At 55.1% G+C, this 17,609-nt stretch overlaps 1 protein-coding gene and 1 long non-coding RNA gene across 13 annotated transcripts in view; one reads left to right on the top strand and one right to left on the bottom strand.

Annotated features, from left to right (window-relative positions):
• Positions 1-11,137, top strand: part of CFAP65 (cilia and flagella associated protein 65) — a 39,067-nt gene extending 27,930 nt beyond the window's left edge. For 8 of the 12 annotated variants that reach the window (XM_070458659.1, XM_070458653.1, XM_070458660.1 and 5 more), the window contains 14 exons: positions 1,021-1,197; positions 1,488-1,554; positions 1,702-1,812; positions 3,773-3,964; positions 4,069-4,227; positions 5,369-5,512; positions 5,903-6,016; positions 6,221-6,328; positions 7,901-7,945; positions 8,182-8,384; positions 8,855-8,983; positions 9,503-10,003; positions 10,697-10,834; positions 10,948-11,137. In XM_070458659.1, the coding sequence (XP_070314760.1) occupies positions 1,021-1,197; positions 1,488-1,554; positions 1,702-1,812; positions 3,773-3,964; positions 4,069-4,227; positions 5,369-5,512; positions 5,903-6,016; positions 6,221-6,328; positions 7,901-7,945; positions 8,182-8,384; positions 8,855-8,983; positions 9,503-10,003; positions 10,697-10,834; positions 10,948-11,080 (2,221 nt within the window). In that variant the 3' untranslated portion in view covers positions 11,081-11,137. Of the gene's footprint in view, positions 1-1,020; positions 1,198-1,449; positions 1,555-1,701; positions 1,813-3,772; positions 3,965-4,068; positions 4,228-5,368; positions 5,513-5,902; positions 6,017-6,220; positions 6,329-7,900; positions 7,946-8,181; positions 8,385-8,854; positions 8,984-9,502; positions 10,004-10,696; positions 10,835-10,947 lie in introns of those variants that run through there. The other 4 variants (XM_070458654.1, XM_070458661.1, XM_070458662.1 and 1 more) reach the window with 4 other exon arrangements.
• A 5-nt stretch (positions 11,138-11,142) lies between these two features.
• LOC139032187 (uncharacterized) lies at positions 11,143-12,210 on the bottom strand. The gene is made up of 2 exons (XR_011484704.1): positions 12,120-12,210; positions 11,143-11,490 (listed from the first exon to the last, which is right to left on the bottom strand). It is a non-coding gene; the product is annotated as an uncharacterized lncRNA (long non-coding RNA).
• Positions 12,211-17,609: the final 5,399 nt, after the last annotated feature.

The raw sequence follows: 17,609 nt of genomic DNA, 5'->3' as shown, positions 1-17,609 counted from the left end.
TTTTTTTTTTTTTTTTTTACCATCACTAACAAAGTTGTAATAAACATCCTTGTGTGTGTGTGTGTGTGTGTGTGCGCATGTGTGTGTGCCTGCCTGCATGCATACTTACATTTTTACCCCTGCAAGTTAATTCCCCCAAATAGAATTTCTGAATCAAAGGGCATTTTCTATTCTATGCACTTTCTATTCTAAAAGATGCTATCAAAATTCCTGCAACAAAAGATGGGAGCAATTCCTTCTCTCCCTGTATTTGAGGATGTCTGTCCTTCCTAAACTTACCAGCATCGAATGTAACTGTTTTTCACGATTCAGATGTGAAAATACTTAAGATTGATTTGAGGGAATTTTGATATGCATTTTCCTGACTCTCCTTGAGTCTTTTCAGGTGTGATGCCCATTTTTCCCCGCTTCTGGCTATTCTCTGTTCATATACTCTGCCCAGTTTGAGGCCAGTTCATCCCTCTGAGAGTGGATGGAGCCTTCTTTTCAGATTATGATCTTGGGATCCCTTTGTCACTTATTTGGGCACCTTTTAGAATGCAATATCTGCTTTACTGGAGCACCCGGCATCACAGGGGCACTGATTCTATGCCCAGCCTTGCTTTGGACTCAAAAGTGCCAGTCTTCTTGGGACCCCCTAGTTGGTGCTGCTCACATTCCTAGGTGCCTCAAATGGCCCTTCATAAGTGGTTTGTCACACAGACCACTCCAGGGTCACTGCCAAGCTCAGAGTGGCCACATATACAAGCAGCCCCTTGACCCCTGGTACCCACAATGGGAGCCCCATTTTCCATTCTCCATTTAGTCACTGCTTCTGTTCCTATGTTTGGGGGCCATTATGAAATGAGAATCCACAACCTCAGTGTTTGCTCAGCCTTGCATGGGACAACCTGCCTAGTGGGGGAGAAGAGGGGGAGGTAATAGAGGAGGCCTCCGTGCATCCCACCTGGGGCTCAGAGCTCCTGCCTCTGGTCTGACTGAGAGGCTCCTCCACCCTTCTGCTTTGCACCCCTCCCCCAGGGCCTTCCTCTTCCCGAGGGACCAGCAGATCGACCTGGAGCTCTGGGCAGAGCAGGCCGAGTTTGATTGCACGGAGCTGCACCAGATGCGCGTGCAAGACAATTGCATCTTCTCCATCAGCCCCAAGACTGGGAGCCTGAGTCCCGGGCAAGAGCAGATGGTAGAGCTCAAATACAGGTGCTGCCCCCACTGCTCACCCCGCCCTTCCAGTCCTGAAGACCTCCATTCCCCCAACTCTTGGAGGAGCCTGGCCTTACACTGTGTGACTCCAGGGTACCCTGAGTGGCCACCACCCTGAGAAGGTGTTGCCTTCCTACCTGCAAGGGAGGTTTAATTTTCCTCTTGCCCCATCCCAGCTCAGGGATTTCCACATAGCCAGCCCAAAGCCACAAGCGTGCCATGACCCTTTGTTCTTCCACCCACACCAAGGTTCAGTAAGTCATCCTGGACTGTCTCCTCCCTTCCAGCCATCTATTCATCGGCACTGATCGCCTCCCGGTGCTCTTCAAGGTGTCCCATGGCCGGGAGATCCTGGTGAGGTCCTACCCTTGTCCTGTCCTGGAAAGCCTAGAGAGCAACACAGGGAGCACCGTTCCCTGGGGAACTGGGGTCCCCATCTCTCCACTGGGTACTTCAGTGCCTCCCAGGGAAGGATGCTACTCATGGGCTTTCTATTTCCAGCTCAATTTCATAGGTGTGACGGTGAAGCTGGAGCAGAAGTATGTGCACTTCACCTCCACCAGCCATCAGTTCATCCCTGTCCCCATCGGCGACACATTGCCCCCGAGGCAGGTCAGTGGTCGACGTTGTCCTGGTCACCAGGATGCTTAAGTGTTGTTCTCTGTGTGTCTGCATCAGCCCATGACAGGATGACAAGGCCCCTGTCCTCGCTCAAAGAGGTGGGGTTGCAGGTTGAACCTCAAGATTGGGCAACTGGGAGAGACCCAAGGCGAGGTTTCAGCTTCTAGGCACTGGTGCTAAGCCCTTTGCCAGGCCCCATTCTCATGCAGAAGCAGGGGGTTCCTTCCTCTAACACAGGGTTTTCAAGCTTGACCATGAACCACAGTATATTTTGGAAAACCCAGTTCATACACACATTCACATCCAACCGAAACAAAACTATCACAAATCAATATGTATACCACTACATGCTGAGTGCTCTGATGTTTTCTTTTGTATTCTGTTCCACTTTTTAAATGCCAGATGTGACCTGATAAACTGGTTTCAGTGCACCTGCTTACTAATGGTTGTCGGTCACATCTTGAAAATCACTGCTCCAAAAAGGGCATCTTTCCAGAGGCTGAAATGCTAGAAAGTGAATCCTCATGTAGCTACAGAATTGTCTTTATTAATTGGAGGGAACCAGGTTCCTTCATTCTGAAAACATATGCTGGCAATCTCCCAGAGGGAGATGTAGAATTTTTCCAAACATTTCACAGCTCTGAAATTTCTAATCATTTAGATGCCCTTGTGTTTCTGGGCAGGGACCTCCAGACACTCAGACGGGAGCAAAATAAAAGGGCTTCCTAGACCAGAGAGAGGGTCTCATGGCCCCGGGCTCTGCTCACTTCCTTACACAACCCCTCTACCCACTGGCTTCCCAGAAGCCTCACCCAGAAGCCCAGGCCCTCAAAAAGACAAGCAAAGACTCATAAGCTTCCTGGAGAGCTTTCCAGAGAGACCAGACCACTTCCCTGTGACACTGAATACAGACAGTGGGAAATGGGCAAAGAAGAAGACCAACTTGTACCTCCAACCGAACTCCACAACTCCTTTCATTCATAAGATGATGACAGATGATGGCTGGGACCTGCAAGAAGGCAGCAGAAACAGAGGGAATGAACAGATTTAATCTACATTTTAAAGACAGAATCACTGGGGCTTGCTGGGGATTATATCTGGAAAGTAAGAGAAGGGGATGGAGGAAAATGTATTTGATTTCTACTTTGAACTACTGGGAGTATGTAGGTGCCATTTGCTGAAATGAGACACACTAGGGGAGGAATAGGTTGTAAAGAATTTGGTCTTGGCCAAATGTAAGATGCCTATGAAACAACAAGGAGGAGTCATCAAATAGAAGTTGGATACCGGGTCTGAAGCTCAGACAGCAGTCCAAGCTACAGGAAAAAAGTACATTCAGGAGTGGGTGCTGAGAAAAATAAGGGGGCTGAACCTAAATCCAGATAAGCTCTTTATTCTCACTGTCTTCTTTCTCTCATCTCTAACATGGAGCCTTGGACCAGAAGACCTCTGGTTTCAGGCAGGACGTTCTGTGACTCCCCAACTTCGGGGTTAGTCTTGGGGGCCCTCATACCTTCCTTCTGCTCCCTTTTCTGCCTTTAAGCATAACTGCCTCTAATGGCAGAGGTGGAAAGTGGCAGCCTCCCAGGTAATTAGAGTGAGAGCCTAGAAAACCATGAAGGGTCCGGATGATGAGTGCATGGACGTTTCCCTAAATTCCAACACTATGGACACAAGCATTAGGGTCCCCTTACACTTGACTTAGGTAAGTTGAGAGCAAATAATATAAAGATTACATATTATACTAAAATGTTACAGGCTGAAAATACAGTTGTATACTTCATGGATGATCCAGCCAGAAGGAAAATCAGAAGTTTTTAGGGGAACCCTGGGACTGTAAGGGTGACGTCACGGAGATCAACCCACCCTCCCACAGTGAACACAGAATCCCAGACTCCCTGCGTGGTGGCCTTGATCAGCTGTGAAGATTCCTCTATTCCTCCCCCTGCAGATTTATGAGTTGTATAATGGTGGCTCGGTGCCTGTAACATATGAGATCCAGACCAACATCCTGTCACAGGTTCAGGAAAAAAACTTTGATCACCCCATCTTCTACTGCCTCAACCCCAAAGGGGAGATCCAGCCAGGGACAACTGCCCAGGTCTTCTGGATCTTCTCGCCTATTGAGGCCAAGACCTACACGGTGAGCAGAAGCCCTGGCTCACACAGGGTGGGGGTTTGGAGGTGGCCGCCCCCCAGCAGGCCTTGCTCTGACCAGGGCCTGCAGCCACCTTCCTAACCTCCCAGGTCGATGTGCCCATACACATCCTGGGATGGAACTCGGCCGTCATCCGCTTCCAGGGAGTGGGCTACGACCCCCACGTCCTGGGGGACGCGGCCCCGTCCCACAGCCTCTCCTTGTGGGACAACAGCGCCATCCACTCAAGGTTGATGGTTCCTGGGCAGGTAAGGCAAAGGGAGCTGGGAAGGCCTGAAGCCTAGGTGGAGCCTGAGGGCCCAGGGTGGCTGGCGCGGCTGGACGAGGAGGTAGAAGGAAATGACACAGAGTTGAAAAAGGAGAGGGATATGGAGGTGAAGTCTGGAACCGATCCTCCATGTTTGGGATGCAGCACCGGCTCCATGAGAGGCTTACCCTGCCACCTAGCGCCCACAGGTGTTCCTGCTCAAGGCGCTCCACCTGCTGCAGGGCCTCCATTCACCCTCGCCGCCGGGCATTTGGGGTGGGCACTGGAAGGGGTAGAAAGAAGCTATTCTAGGGCTCTGAGACATTATCTTCATACAGAACAGCCTCTCCCTTGGATCTAGATGGATTTTGCTGAAAGATACCTAGGGTCAGTAACACTACCTTTAGTTCACACACTTCTCACTGTTTCGAGGCCTGCCACATTCATCCATCCACCGTCCATGTATTTCCCCACTGACCCACATGCCCATTTACTCATCCCCATATCTATCCACCCATCCATCCATCCAGCCATCCATGCACTCATCCAGTTACTATCCACCAATACATCTGCCTGTCTACTCTTCCCCTTCTTCCCTATTTGGTCTCTTACTGAAGGATGAATACCATGGAGGACACAGTTTTGGGGACACAGAAAAGTGCCAGACAGCCTCAGCTCTGGAGGCACTCAGGATCCCCCCTTCCATGGCCTGTCTTTCCAGAAGCCCCTACCACACAACTCCTGCTCTGTGCCCGATGAAGATGCCAACAGCTGACCACCTATTAGTTCACAACTACCCTTCAGAGACTCAAATTATATTGGCCTTGCTTCTGCTTTTTCTAAGCAAATTCTGATTTCTCAGCCCTTTCAAGCCTATTTTTAGTGGTCAAAACCATAGGCTTTAGAGTAATACTGTCTGGGTTTATCCTAGAGACCTTTGGAAAATTATTTATACTCTCTGAACATCTATAAAGTGGGGACAATAGTGGTGCCCATATCCTTGGGCCACTGTGAGAATTAAATGCATGTCAGTTGCCTACAAGGGTACCTGGCCTGTTGAAAGCACCTGTGACTGGTACTGATGGCTAGGCTTAGTACTTCTTCACCTCCCAAAGTTGCTGTTGTGTTGTCTCCACCAACAGAATGTCCTCCTATCCCAGTCACATATCTCCCTGGGAAACATTCCCGTGCAGAGCAAGTGCAGCCGCCTGCTATTCCTCAACAACATCTCCAAGAACGAGACAGTTATCTTTGCCTGGCAGCTGAAGCCTCTAGACTTTGGGGAGGTGAGAGCTCCCTGTGTTTGCAGGGAACCAGAACCTTCAGAGGGCCTCTAGACTTATCCCATTCCATCCCACCCCACCCCACTCCATCCCATCCCACCCCACTCTATCCCATCCCACCCCATTCCACGCCATCCCATCCCCCCCATTCCACTCTATTCCATCCCACTTCATCTCACTCCATCCCATCCCACTCCATCCCATTCCATCTCATTCCACTCCGTCCTACTCCATCCCATCCCTACTCCATCCCCTCACACCCCATCCCACTTCATCCCACCCCACTTCATCCCACCCCACTTCATCCCACCCCATCCCATCCTGTGCTATCCCATCTTGTCCCATCCCATCCCTGTGAGGCTCCAGAGAGACTCCTTCCCCAAATATAAATAGGTGTCTGTGAGTCCTATGAAAGGAAAGGTGGCTCCCGAAGAGACAATCCCATTCATAGTGACCCTGAAGGCCTCAGTGCATGCCAGCTTCTATAGCATGGACCTGATATGCAAGGTAGGACCACTCTCAGAGAGAAGCTGGGATGGCACACAGCTCCCAGTCTTGGGGGGGGGGGGTGCGGTGGTCTGTGAGATCCTCAGATACCCCCCAAGGCCCCTCTTCCAAGGGCCAACATCTGGAAAAGTGGGGGGCCCACAGCACAGGCCCAGGCCAAGGCCCTCCAGACCTGGTCTTCTCTCTCCTTGTCCTGAGCCACAGGTGTACCAACAGGAACACCTGAGGCAGTACCGTAAGGAACTGCAGGAGTGGAAGGATGAGAAACTGCGGCAGGAAGTGGAGTTCACCATCACAGATAGGAAAGTGAAGGTGAGGAGGGCAGAGTGGGCTCTGAACACCACAGAGGGGACAGAGGTGGTGATCCAAGGTAGTCCTAAAAGCTGACCAGCTTGACATAAGAGATTAGATTTCTTTTATTAGACTAAGCATAGCCCCTCCCAAGAAACTGTGGATACAGAAAGCTGGTTGACCATTCCCTGCCTCATGTAGACTAATGAGTGGCTACTGGGTGCTGGCCTCTGGGGATCCAGGGGGAAACAGGCAGAGCCTGCCTTCTGGTGGAAGGGAAGGTGGCATAGTGTTTTCAGGTGGAGGCTCTGGAAACAAGTGTCTGGCTTAATTTTCCAGCTTTGATGGATCTTAGCCAAGTTATTTAACCTCTTTAGTTCTCTCAACTATATAATGGGAGTCATATGACATCTGAGATTGGCTTCAACATAGTCTAGATGAGAAGACTGCCGTGAACTGCTAATTGTTGAAGCTGGGTTGGCGGTAATGGAGAACTCTTTGTAGCATTCTCAGCACTTCTGTATACTTTTTAATAACATGTATTTTTATTTATTTATTGGGCTGCACCTGGTCTTAGTTCTGGCACACGAGATCTTTGATCTCCCTTGTGGCACATGGGATATTTACTTGTGGCATTTGGAGTCTAGTTCCCGGACCAGGTATTGAACCCGGGCCCTCTACATTGAGAGCATGAAGTCTTAGTCACTGGACCACCAGCAAAGTCCACTTGTGTATACCTTTGAAATTTTCCATATTAAGAAGGTTTAAAAAGGGAATTCCCTGGTGGACGCATGGTTAGGATTCTGGGCTTTCGCTGCGATGGTCCAGGTTCAGTCCCTGGTTGGGGAAGTGAGATCCCCCAACCAGTGAGATCCTTTGTGCAGGGTGGCCAAAAGCAAACAAACAGAAAAGATTAAAAAGAAAAGTTTTAAAACTCTTAAAACACAAATAAATAATCCACTTTGTGGCATTGGTGGGAGGATTAAATGAGTTGATGCTTGTAGATTACCTACAACAGTGCCTAGTACCCAGAAAGGCTCCACTCAATATGGGCTAATATTAGTATTTATGCAGAGGGACTGGGAATAAATGAGTCAACATGTCCACCTTGCTTCCTCCTCCCCATGGTGGCACTCTTGCACCTTGATCGCCCCTGTTTCTTCCACAATGAATCCCCAGGGAGGCACTGCTCCCCTCTGAGGCTCTGGCCCAGCTCTGAAGGCAAATCATGTTTTGAGGGCTATGGGAGAAGGGATTTCTGAATTAAGGCTTAATATGGGAGGCTGTTTCCTCATCCCACTAAACCAGAGCGTTCCTGGGCACCAGGGACAAGTGCTGTTGGAGCAGCCTGCACTGTTTGGTGGCATCTCCTTTCCTTCCCTTTAGCGAGGTAGCCAGATTTTCATTGTCTGTAGGCAGCGCTTCCCTGGGGAATGTTCTGGAAGAGGGTGTAGCTGGGAGTTGTGCAGGACCAAGAGGGCAGCAGGTGGTGGCACTGACTTCAGGCCCTCTGTGGGTCAGCAGGAAGGGTAGGACGAGGGGAATCCCTCCAGGCCTCTTGTATCCTAAGCAAGGGTCTCTTTGCTTCCACAGAAAAGGGCATATTGTACAGCTTGTGAGCCTGCGAGAAAGTACAAGGTGAGGACATAAACCCAGGCCCATCTCCTTGGGATGTCTTGAAAGGATCCTTGCTTGCTCCCCAGAGATACTTCCAACCCCCAATCCAGCCTCCTGGAAGGGAGGAATGAAAGTAGCGATGGGTGGGGGTGAAATGCCAGAGGTGTCGCCAAAGTCCTGGTTGGGGGACTAAGCACCCATCAGTGCTGGGAGTGCAGTCCCCAGCTCCTGTTATCCATGCCTCCCCTTTGCCAAAGACACTGCCCCCCATCAAGAACCAGCAGGATCTCAACCAGCCGACCAGCTGGAACCTCAAGATGGTGAAGGAGGAGACGTGCTGGCCATGCCCCCAGCCGCCGTCACCAGGCATGCTCTGCCTAGGCCTCACTGCCCATGCCCATGCCACCGATGACTTCCTGGCCAGCTACTTCTCTGACTTTCCCCGCCACTTCTTGCACTGGTGAACTCTCAGGGAGGAAGGGAGGGGTCTCCTTTCTCTGCTCTCTGCATCGCCCCTCCCCCACACACTCCAGAACAGGGGCTACCCAGATCTAACCCTTGCTGAGGGCTTGGGGCACATGCAGCCATCAGCAGGACTACTGAGGCCCTGGTGGGCCCAAGATGCCCCCATTACTGTCAGGCCCTTACAAGGAGGGGCAGAGAGCCAGAGCCCCCCGGGGAACCCACCTAGGCCTCCCTGCCTCCCCTCCTCCCTTCCCTTTCCACCTTGGAGCATCTCCAAGTCCTGTGCTGACTCTGAGTTGGACTTAATTCCCAAAATGCAGCAGCATTATGTTTGGGTTAAGACTAGAGGCTGCTGCAAGCTCACCTATGTCCTCATGACCAGGCAGCCACCATCACTGCTCATGCCCCTGACCCCAGCATGGTGGCTTGCCCAGGCCACTCAGAGTGCTACGGCCTGCCCCCCAGGGAGCTGCCAAAGAGGATGTGCCCCAAGGTGGAGTCAGAGGCTGGTAAGGAAGAATCCCCTGACAAGTGGGCCTGTGTCTCCAAGCAGGAGAAGCAGCTTCTGATTGACTGCCTCTCTGCCATCATCAGGTGAGCACCCTCCCCAAAACCCTCACCCCTCTGTCTTCCTTGTGAGTTCGGTCAACTCTGGGTCCACCCAAAACCCCGCATGTCCCAGCCCTTCCTTTCCTAAAAGATAGAACTTCACAAGATCCTTCCACGGGTTACTCCAGGCTCTCCTGGAGGGTGATCTGGCTGGAGGGATCCTCAGGGCTGGGTCCCAAGTTCTGCCTTGTTGCAGCTGGTAGATGGGGTCTGGAGCTAGGTCACTGTTTTCCAAGGCTCCTACCCTCATCTGGATACCTCTGACCTCCTGGCTCTTCCACTATCATATAATGATCACCTTTAAGAATCCGAGGGGGAGGGGGACCAGAGATGTCTTTTTCTAAAGAAGGAACGGCGGGAAGAGCAACTGATCAGCCCCCCACCAGCACCTGTTTGTGGCCACAGTAGTCAAGAACCACCCCTCGGGGAACCCTGAAACCAGAATCCCCCACAGAGGACTGCAAGGCCTCTCAGTGAGGACCTTCTCCTCCTCTGCCCATCCAGGGGCCTGCTGGAAGACAAGCTCTTCCATGAGGCTGTGGGCCAAAACCTGGTGGAACAAATGCCTTACTTCTGCCAGTTCTGGAATGAGCAGTCGGCCAGGTTCATGGCCCACAACAGCAGCCTGCACGTGGTACCAGCCCTGTCTCAATCCTCCAAGAGCTCGGAGTTCAGCAAAGACGAGGAGGAGGAGGAGGAGGAGGAGGACAAACGGAGGCTGGGGAGTAAGGAGGGGGAAGAAGAGGAGGAGAAGGAGGAAGAAGAAGAGGAGGAGCTGGAGGAGGAAGAGCAGGAGGAGGAGGAGACGGAAGAGGAGGAGGAGACGGGCGAGGAGGAGCTACGGGAGCAGGAGGGGGAAGACAAGGGGGAGAAGCTGCCCTGGACAGAGATGAAGCCCTTGCTGCAGCCCACATCCCAGGAGTCCCTGAAATGGCAGTGGCAGCAGCAGATGAAGGCCTTACTGAAGGAGAGGCAAGAGCAGGATGAGAAGGAGGCCATCAGCCGGTGAGCAGCCAGGCCCAGGAGAGGGTTGGGGGGGGGGGGGGGGAGGCGCTGAGTGCAGAAGGGTCCTAGGAGGCAGTGGTGTGCTGGGTCTCTAACTGTGTCAGCTTCTCTTTCCAACTCCGCTGTTCATTGACAGCGCTGCTAGAAGCTTAAGGCCTCAGGGGCGCTATGTACAGAATGGCGATTTGAGCTTTAGTTTTTCTTCTCCAAGAGCAGACTATTAACATCTACCATCACACCACTTGCAGCAGGGTGATTATAGTCGTCAAAGCCACTTAAGTGATTTTCTAGAGCCAGGAGCAAAGTACCACCTCTTCTTGCACTGCCGTTTCCTGGGGCTGCTCTGTGGCTTTCTGTCCACGGTGTGATTCCCTAGGAGCTCCTTCTGTGCGGTCTCATGGCTCAGAACCTTCCCCCAGCCCTGGTCTTGGGATGGGAACCCGGATTGTCTGAGTTCGAATCCCTCTCCGGTACCAACAGCATGACATTTAGCACCTTGGTCTCTTTGAGTCATGGTTTGAACGTCTGTAACATTGGGACAAGAATGTTTCATAGTGTTGGGAGGGCGGGGAGTTAAGTGAGAATCCACCTAAAGCTCGGGGCAAACGGTACAGCACAGAGGAGGCCAGCGGAGAAGCCCAGCGCAAGTCGGTGGCGGCGCTGACCCCGGCGTGCCCGCCTCCCTCCGCGCAGGCTCCCGGCTTTCGCTATCCTGCAGGAGGCGCTGCTGGAGAACATGATCCAGAACATCCTGGTGGAGGCGAGCCGCGGGGAGGTGGTGCTCACCTCCAGACCACGCATAATCGCCCTGCCGCCGCTCAGCGTTCCCAGGTGGGGGCGCCGGGGCCAGCGGCCGCTGGAGGGCGCGAGGGGCGGCAGGGGAGGGCGGGGGAGCCGGGAAGCTTCTCCTCCATTCCCCCTACCTGGGGCTTTCTGTCTTCCAGGATTCTGAGTCCCGAGTCGCTGCCGGCAGCGGCCCCGGGGCCGCAGCAAGCGGAGATGCCCGGCTCGTTTGAACCGCCCCCCGCCGACTGTTTGCAGACGCAAGGGCCCACCCCCTCCGACTTGCATCTGTAGATTCCTCCCGGCCTTTTCTCCATCACCCCCCAGTAAAGCATCTAGCTCCCCTCCCCACACACACATCTGCCTTGACTTTATTTCCTCGTAAGCGACAAGAATTCGCGCGCAGTCTGAGAGGCACAGACGGCGGAAGCGGACAAGGTGGACCGCACTGACTCGGAGCTGGGAGGTTGAGTCTCTCCTCTTCACTCGGCAGCTGGGCGAGACTTCTGCGGTCTGGCCAGTGGAGGGCGCTCCGAGTGGTTTCTGGCCGGCTTTTACCCCAGCAGAGCCGTGTGGCCTGGTCTGCACAGCAGGTGGCCGCGGAGCAAAAGGGGCCATCCCTTCCCTTTCCCGGCCGCACCAGCTCCGAGGTTCGGCCTTTCCACTGCTAGCTTTTACTCAGCATCTGCCGGACTCCCGGGACTCTGCGGAGGTTGAGAGGAAGGGAAATCGAGGCACGTCGAGGAAGGTCAAGAATTTGACGCTGGGACGGGGACGGAGCACATCGCTAGGCCGCGGGCCACAGACCCTATTAAATGTGAATCCGAATCCCCCAGGCCAGGGGATGCCCCAGTTTCCCTAGGACACCCAACCTCCCGCTCCCCCTAACCTCCGCCTGGTAGCCTCTGTCCTCGGCTCCTCCCCACACCCTCCCCGAGGCAGGTGGGTGGAAAAGTGACATCTGGTGTTGTTCCAGAGGCGCCCAGGTCCCTGACACCCCCCTCCACCCCCACCGCCAAGGCCTCGGAGGAGCTCCAGCCCCGAAGCCTAGGCGGGGGCGGGGAGAGGGGTGAGGGGGCGCTCCGCCTCCTCTGAGTCAATATTTGCCCCGAGCAAACGGGCGCCCGGACAGGTGCGAGTGTGTGTGTGTGTGTGTGTGTGTGCGCGCGCGTGTGTGTGTCTCTAGGGGCGGGGACTGGGTAGGCCGTATAAAGCGCGCTGAGCCGGGGCTCCCGCACAAGCTCCGCGGCGTGCGCTGGGGACCAAACCAAGCTGGGCCGGGCCGGGCCGGGTGGAGGGTGGCCAGGAAGGGAGGGGCGGGCCAGGTGCGCACCTGCAGTGGCCGCCGCGGCCGCCGACGTGTCAGCCGCAGATGCGCGCAGATGAGGGCGGCGGCCATCGAGCGCGGGACAGCCCAGCGCTCGCCGAAGACCAGGACCAGGAGACCGCCGAGGGCCACAGCCAGGCCCTGGACGCCCCGCTCCCGCCCCGCGACGAGCCCCTCGCACAAACCGGACCTGAGCGTTTTGTTCGTTCGGCTCGCGTGAGGCAGGGGCGGCCTCTCAGCACCCGCCCGGGGGCCCGGGCCGATCGCCACGCAGGCACCTGTCGCCGCCGCCGCCGTACGGGTCGGAGAGGCTGTGCGCCGCTCCCCGGGGACATCCGGCTCCCATCCGGCCCCGCCCGCCCTGCCCTGTCCTGTCCTGTCCTGCCCTGCCCACGGCTCAAGGGCTGGCCGCTTCGATTCCGGATAACGAGGGCCGGCCGAGCCAGCTCCGCCGGGTGGCGTAGGGGGTCTGGGGGCCAGGTTAGGCGTTCTTCCGGAGGTGGAAACCCGGGTTTCTAGTCTGGCTCTGTCCCAGCAACTTCTGTAGTCTTGGGCAAGTCATTTCCCGGCTTCTCCTCGGATTTTCCCACTTGCACAAGGAGAGGGAGATCAGTCTGGCCTCTCATGTGGGGCCCACCAGTCCCCATTTTCTGGTTTCTGGGCTTTTAGCAATGATTTTGAGCCCCTTGGCCTGGGAAGTTGGAGTCTCGCAAGGAGTTGGAGCAATAGCAATGAGGTGTGGAAAATCTGGGTCGGGGGAGCTAGAGTCACATTGGATCAAGTTCAATTCCTCCTCATCTCTTTGGTGCTGACATCCTGAGGGTTCACTCCCTGCCATCTCCTTGGCCCATCTTGCAGTCTCCCCATTTCTGAACAGATTGCCTGAGAAGGACAAACACAGGGTCTGGTAGCCCTTGCCTGCTGGGGGTGCCAGGCCCTGCAGTTGGCCGCCTCTCCCAGACTTCATAATCCCAAGGTCTCTTGTTTCAGTCAGCTGGGGGTGGGGTGGGTCTAAGTGGCCCTCAGATTAGGTGGGAGTTCTTGGGTCATTAGCTACAACCCAAACCTAGAACAGGCCGCCCCCTTTTCAGTGACTAAGAGTGTTAAGATCTGACTGGAGAGAGAAAGATTGCGCTAAGCCCCCCACCCCCTGCTTGCAGAACCTAAAACTCAGACCTGGGGTCAGTTGAGTCCCTGTCCTTGATTCCCAGTGTCTTCCGTTCCATTCCCCCAGAACTGATGTCGATGCTAAGTCAGCCCCAGAGAGAGGGGTTAGTTGTAGGTCAGGGGTGGAAGGAAGGTTCCTTGGACAACAGTAAAGAGCTCCCCAATTTCTCCTAAGGGTTAGGAGACATCATGAGGAGGGACTGTATCCCCACACATCTAGGCCGAGGAAGCTCCCAGGGGGATGGGAATGAGGGTCAGGAGTCGCCGGTCCCTTCCCACTCCAATTTGGAGGTTCCTGGGGGTGCTGGCTTTCCCCCTCTACCTTCCCTCCACTTCACTGCCACCCCTCACCCAACTACCCGCAGGTTCCACAGGATCTGCTGAGTCTTGGCACAGAGAAAGGGAGGGGGAGGGGATGAGATGGCTCTGACAGAACCCAGGCAGGGCTGGGGAGAGGGCGGACTGCAGGCTGGATCTACGTGCAGCAACCCTTGGGCAAGAGGGTGGGGGGAGGCCCATGCATGGGTCCTGGGCTGGGTGTGTGCGGCTCCCATCCTGGCCTCCCTGACCAGGCTTCTGTCCTGGGCCCAGCCCTCTGCTCCTTGCCTGGCACTGATTGATCTGCCTGTCAGGGGCCTGGTCTGGCCCTGGCACATCTTCCCTCTGTCTTTGTGGGCATCCTCTCCCCTCCCCCAGTCATAGATGGAAGTGGCTCAGAGCACTTCCCCCCTCCCTGGGATTCCAGACCCTAGGGCTACAAGACAGAAAGGTCTCCCCTTGGAATGAACCCCGCCCCCCCAACATACAGTGTTTCGCCAGTGGACTGGGGTCTGCCCCTGTGACAGAGAGCCACTGTCTCTTCCCCTGCTTTCAGGGAGGGGGGACGGTGTCCGCAGACTTCCACCTCCCCATCCCCCCAAGACCCGCATTTCCTGGATGTGGCTGGGATCTGGCCTTTCCTCCCGGTCCCTCCTCCCCTGCCGACCCAGGGGTGGAGTCTCCAGGCGCCAGGCAGGCCTGCAGGTGCTGGGCTTGGGGAGGGGGGTGCTTAGCAGCTGGTGTTCGAAGCAGGGGGGGCACCCCTCCCCCTTCCTGCGCAAAGCCGGAGCCTGCTTCCTGTCATCCCTGTCAGCACCCTGGGCGGGGGAAGGGACAGGTAATGGAGGAAGTGGAAAAAAGGAAAGAGCACTTGGAGTGCGGCTGCAGGGGGAACAGGGAAATCACCGATGAGAAAGGGAGAGGAGAGAAGGATGCGCAAGAAGAGATGGGGGAATCCAAGCAGGATCACCGAGGGACGGACTGTGGGTGCAGCCCAGCGGGCGTGGAAGATTTCAGAGTCCCGAGAGGCTGTATCCACCACCACCCCAACCCCAGACTTGTGAAAGTGAGAGCTGGAGAGAGGCCAGAGACACAAAGAGGCAATGTGAGATAACAAGGGAGGTACACTCCAGAGAGATGGAGGTATTTGAAGATGTTGGGTCAGAGGTCAGGGTAACCAGGGATGGAAGCTACTGTGTGTGTGCTGTGTGTGTGTGTGTGTGTGTGTGTGTGTGTGTGTGGAGGAAGGGGAGCTGTATGAAAACAGCCTCCATCCCAAGCCATGTCATCGGGATGGGGAAATGCTACCCACAGCAAAGGAGAAAGAGGTGGCTTCTACCTGAGCTGCATCTGTGATCCAGGACTGGGAGGGGAGGTGACACTCCTATCTCGTGGACACCCGTAATGCCCCAGTAAAGGGCAGAAGGTGAAGAAGGGTAAAGCTCAGGCCACAGTGAGGAGTGAGGGCTGTGGATCTGACTTCATCTCTTCCCCCTTTCTCTCTCAGCTACCGCTGGATAGACAGCTGCAGCGGCTGCCCCTGGCCCCACTGTCCACGTGTGGATTCTGCCCAGCCTTGGAACTGCTGGGTGTGGAGGCCACCCAGGGTCTGTGTGAAGTGTGGGGACCTGGGAGTGGAGGCACTGGGTTGGGGAGGGTGGTGTTGTACACAAGCGCTAATCCCCAATCGGGCCAAGGCAGAACCAGAGCCTCACTGACCTTCTCGGAGATTAGTCCCCATGACGACAGTGGCAACTCGCCCCCTCATTCTGGCTAGGCCAGGTGTGTGTGTAAAGGGTGGGGGATGGCGGGGCAGGCAGAGGCTAGGGGAGGAGGGAAGGAGTCTTCCTGAGGCATCACAGGATCACAGGAGTAAGGGTTGGGTGGCCCCTCCAGGATCAGCATTTAGCTTAGTTTTCAGGTACAAACCTGTGGCCCCAAAAAGGGGAATGACTCGCCCAAGACCACATACGGAGCCAGGATAAACGCTGGGACCACAAGTCAGGTCTCTGGTTCCAACTGCAGAGCAGAGGACTGAGCAAAACAAAAGAAATAGGGATACCCTCCCCCCCCCCCCCCCACTGAGCTCATCATTAGAGTGGTTCTAATGGCGTGAAGCAGGGAGGCTCCCTATTCTGAGAGCCAGGCTGCTTTCCGCAGGGCATGTATTAGATGGGGGGCATATATGGGATGGGGAGGGGGGATGTAGCTAGACTCGATGCCCTGACTCCTCCCCACAACCTAGCCCAGCCCCAGGAGCGGGGGCACGGATGGGGAGCAATAGGAGGACAGCAAAGCCAGTTATAACCACAGCCACCACAACAGTAACAGTGAACATTTATTTGATACAGGTCAGTGCTGGGTTTTACATGCATTTAAATCTTCACAATTTTAAAGGGAAAATTTGAGAGGTACAAATTAGAGAGCCTATTAGGGGAGTTTGGATTTGAACCCAGGACGCAGCCCACACTCTTAACCCTTCAGTGTCTGTATGATCGTGACTGGGTGACTCTGATGACCGTGGAGTGGGTGGTGTGCACAATGAAGGTCCACGAGGCACCCAGCACAGTGGCTGAAACACGGTACATTTGACTAAATAGTTAAGGAATAAAGAAGCGAACAAACATCTGCCCGTAAATGAACATGACTGTTGAGGTGTTTGTTGAGCCTAGGAGAGACGGTTCACATGGGACGCATGTGGGATCCGTCTGTGTGAATGTGAGCACGTGTGTGCCCTCTCCCTTCAAGTCCCGCAGTTCTGCTTCTGGGTGAGTGGGTGGCGGTGAAAGCTGCTTCCCACCTCCCTGGATGGGGCCAGTTCTCCCATCCCTCCGAGGGGCAGAGAAGAGGCGCTCTGCTGATAAAGGGACCGGTGGAGGAGTCTGTGTGGGCGGGGCTCTCACCCCTTCCAGACCCACCTCTTTCAGGCCCAGCTGTCAGACCCAGCCTGAGCTGCGCTAGTCTCTCACCCGTGTTATCTCTGTCTCCCAGGAGACTAGCCCTCACAGCCCCGGGGAAGGTGCTCACTGCCTGTTCCCTGCTCCCTCCCGATCTTGGGTGGGGGTGGGGAGTGGAGGAGCGGGGCTGCAAAGGAGGGGCAGGCGACAGGACAGGGTGGGGGAAGGCACCCTTCACAGAATTTGCATCTGCAGTCACCAAAGCCCTGGCTGATTTGCCAGTGAAATGAAGGAAAGGGGTAGGAGCAGGCAGACTCGAGGACATTGGCCATTGGGCAGGGGCCCTCTAAGCTGCCCAGCAGTACTGTGAAGTTGGGCTGTTCCAGGGATGGGGCCCTACGTGAGGAGGGCATCACTTCTCCTGGATGGAGACCTCCGTGAGAGTCCAGGAGTGCATTTGAGGGTTTCTTCATAGATCGAGATTTCCCCGTATGGGATGGGCATCGGAGTGGGATCCAGGGCCTCACTGAGGATACAGGACTGAGTCTTAGGGCTTCTCTGTGGGATCTTAGGGTGCTTCTGAGATGAGTGCTTTAGTAGAATCATGGAGAGGAGGAATCCTAAGGATGTCTCTGTGGGACCAAAGGTCCCTATATGAGATGAAGCACTGGATAGGGCGGCAAGTTCTCTTTGGGTAATGAGATCCCGATGAGATCTTGAGGTCTCTTGGATGTGCAGACCTGAGGACACTTTCTTTTTTTTTTTTTTTTTTTGTCTTTCTAACTCCCTCCCCCACCCCTTCCCAGAGAGGCTGTGGATGTGGAGGAGGTAGGGGTGATGGTGCTGAGCTGGCAAACAAAGCCACCTGTGAATCCATCCTTCAGGAAGCTCTGAGCACAACTGATGTGGGAAAACAAACAGGACCAGCTGCTGGGGGGGTGGTAGGGGGCTAGCAGGGGAGTGGGTGGGGGAGGCTCGGGAGGCTGGAGGTGGATCAGCTTGTGGAGAAAGGAAGCAGAAAGGGGGTCCCCAGTACCGGAAAGGGACAGGGATCCCAGAGCCCCATTCTAGCACACTGGGCAGGGCTGCCCGACAACCCCTTTTCCTCAGGGGC

The sequence above is a fragment of the Odocoileus virginianus genome, chromosome 30 (genome assembly GCF_023699985.2).
Source record: "Odocoileus virginianus isolate 20LAN1187 ecotype Illinois chromosome 30, Ovbor_1.2, whole genome shotgun sequence".
Taxonomy (NCBI): Eukaryota; Metazoa; Chordata; class Mammalia; order Artiodactyla; family Cervidae; genus Odocoileus; species Odocoileus virginianus.
This window is presented reverse-complemented; position numbering and strand designations above follow the sequence as displayed.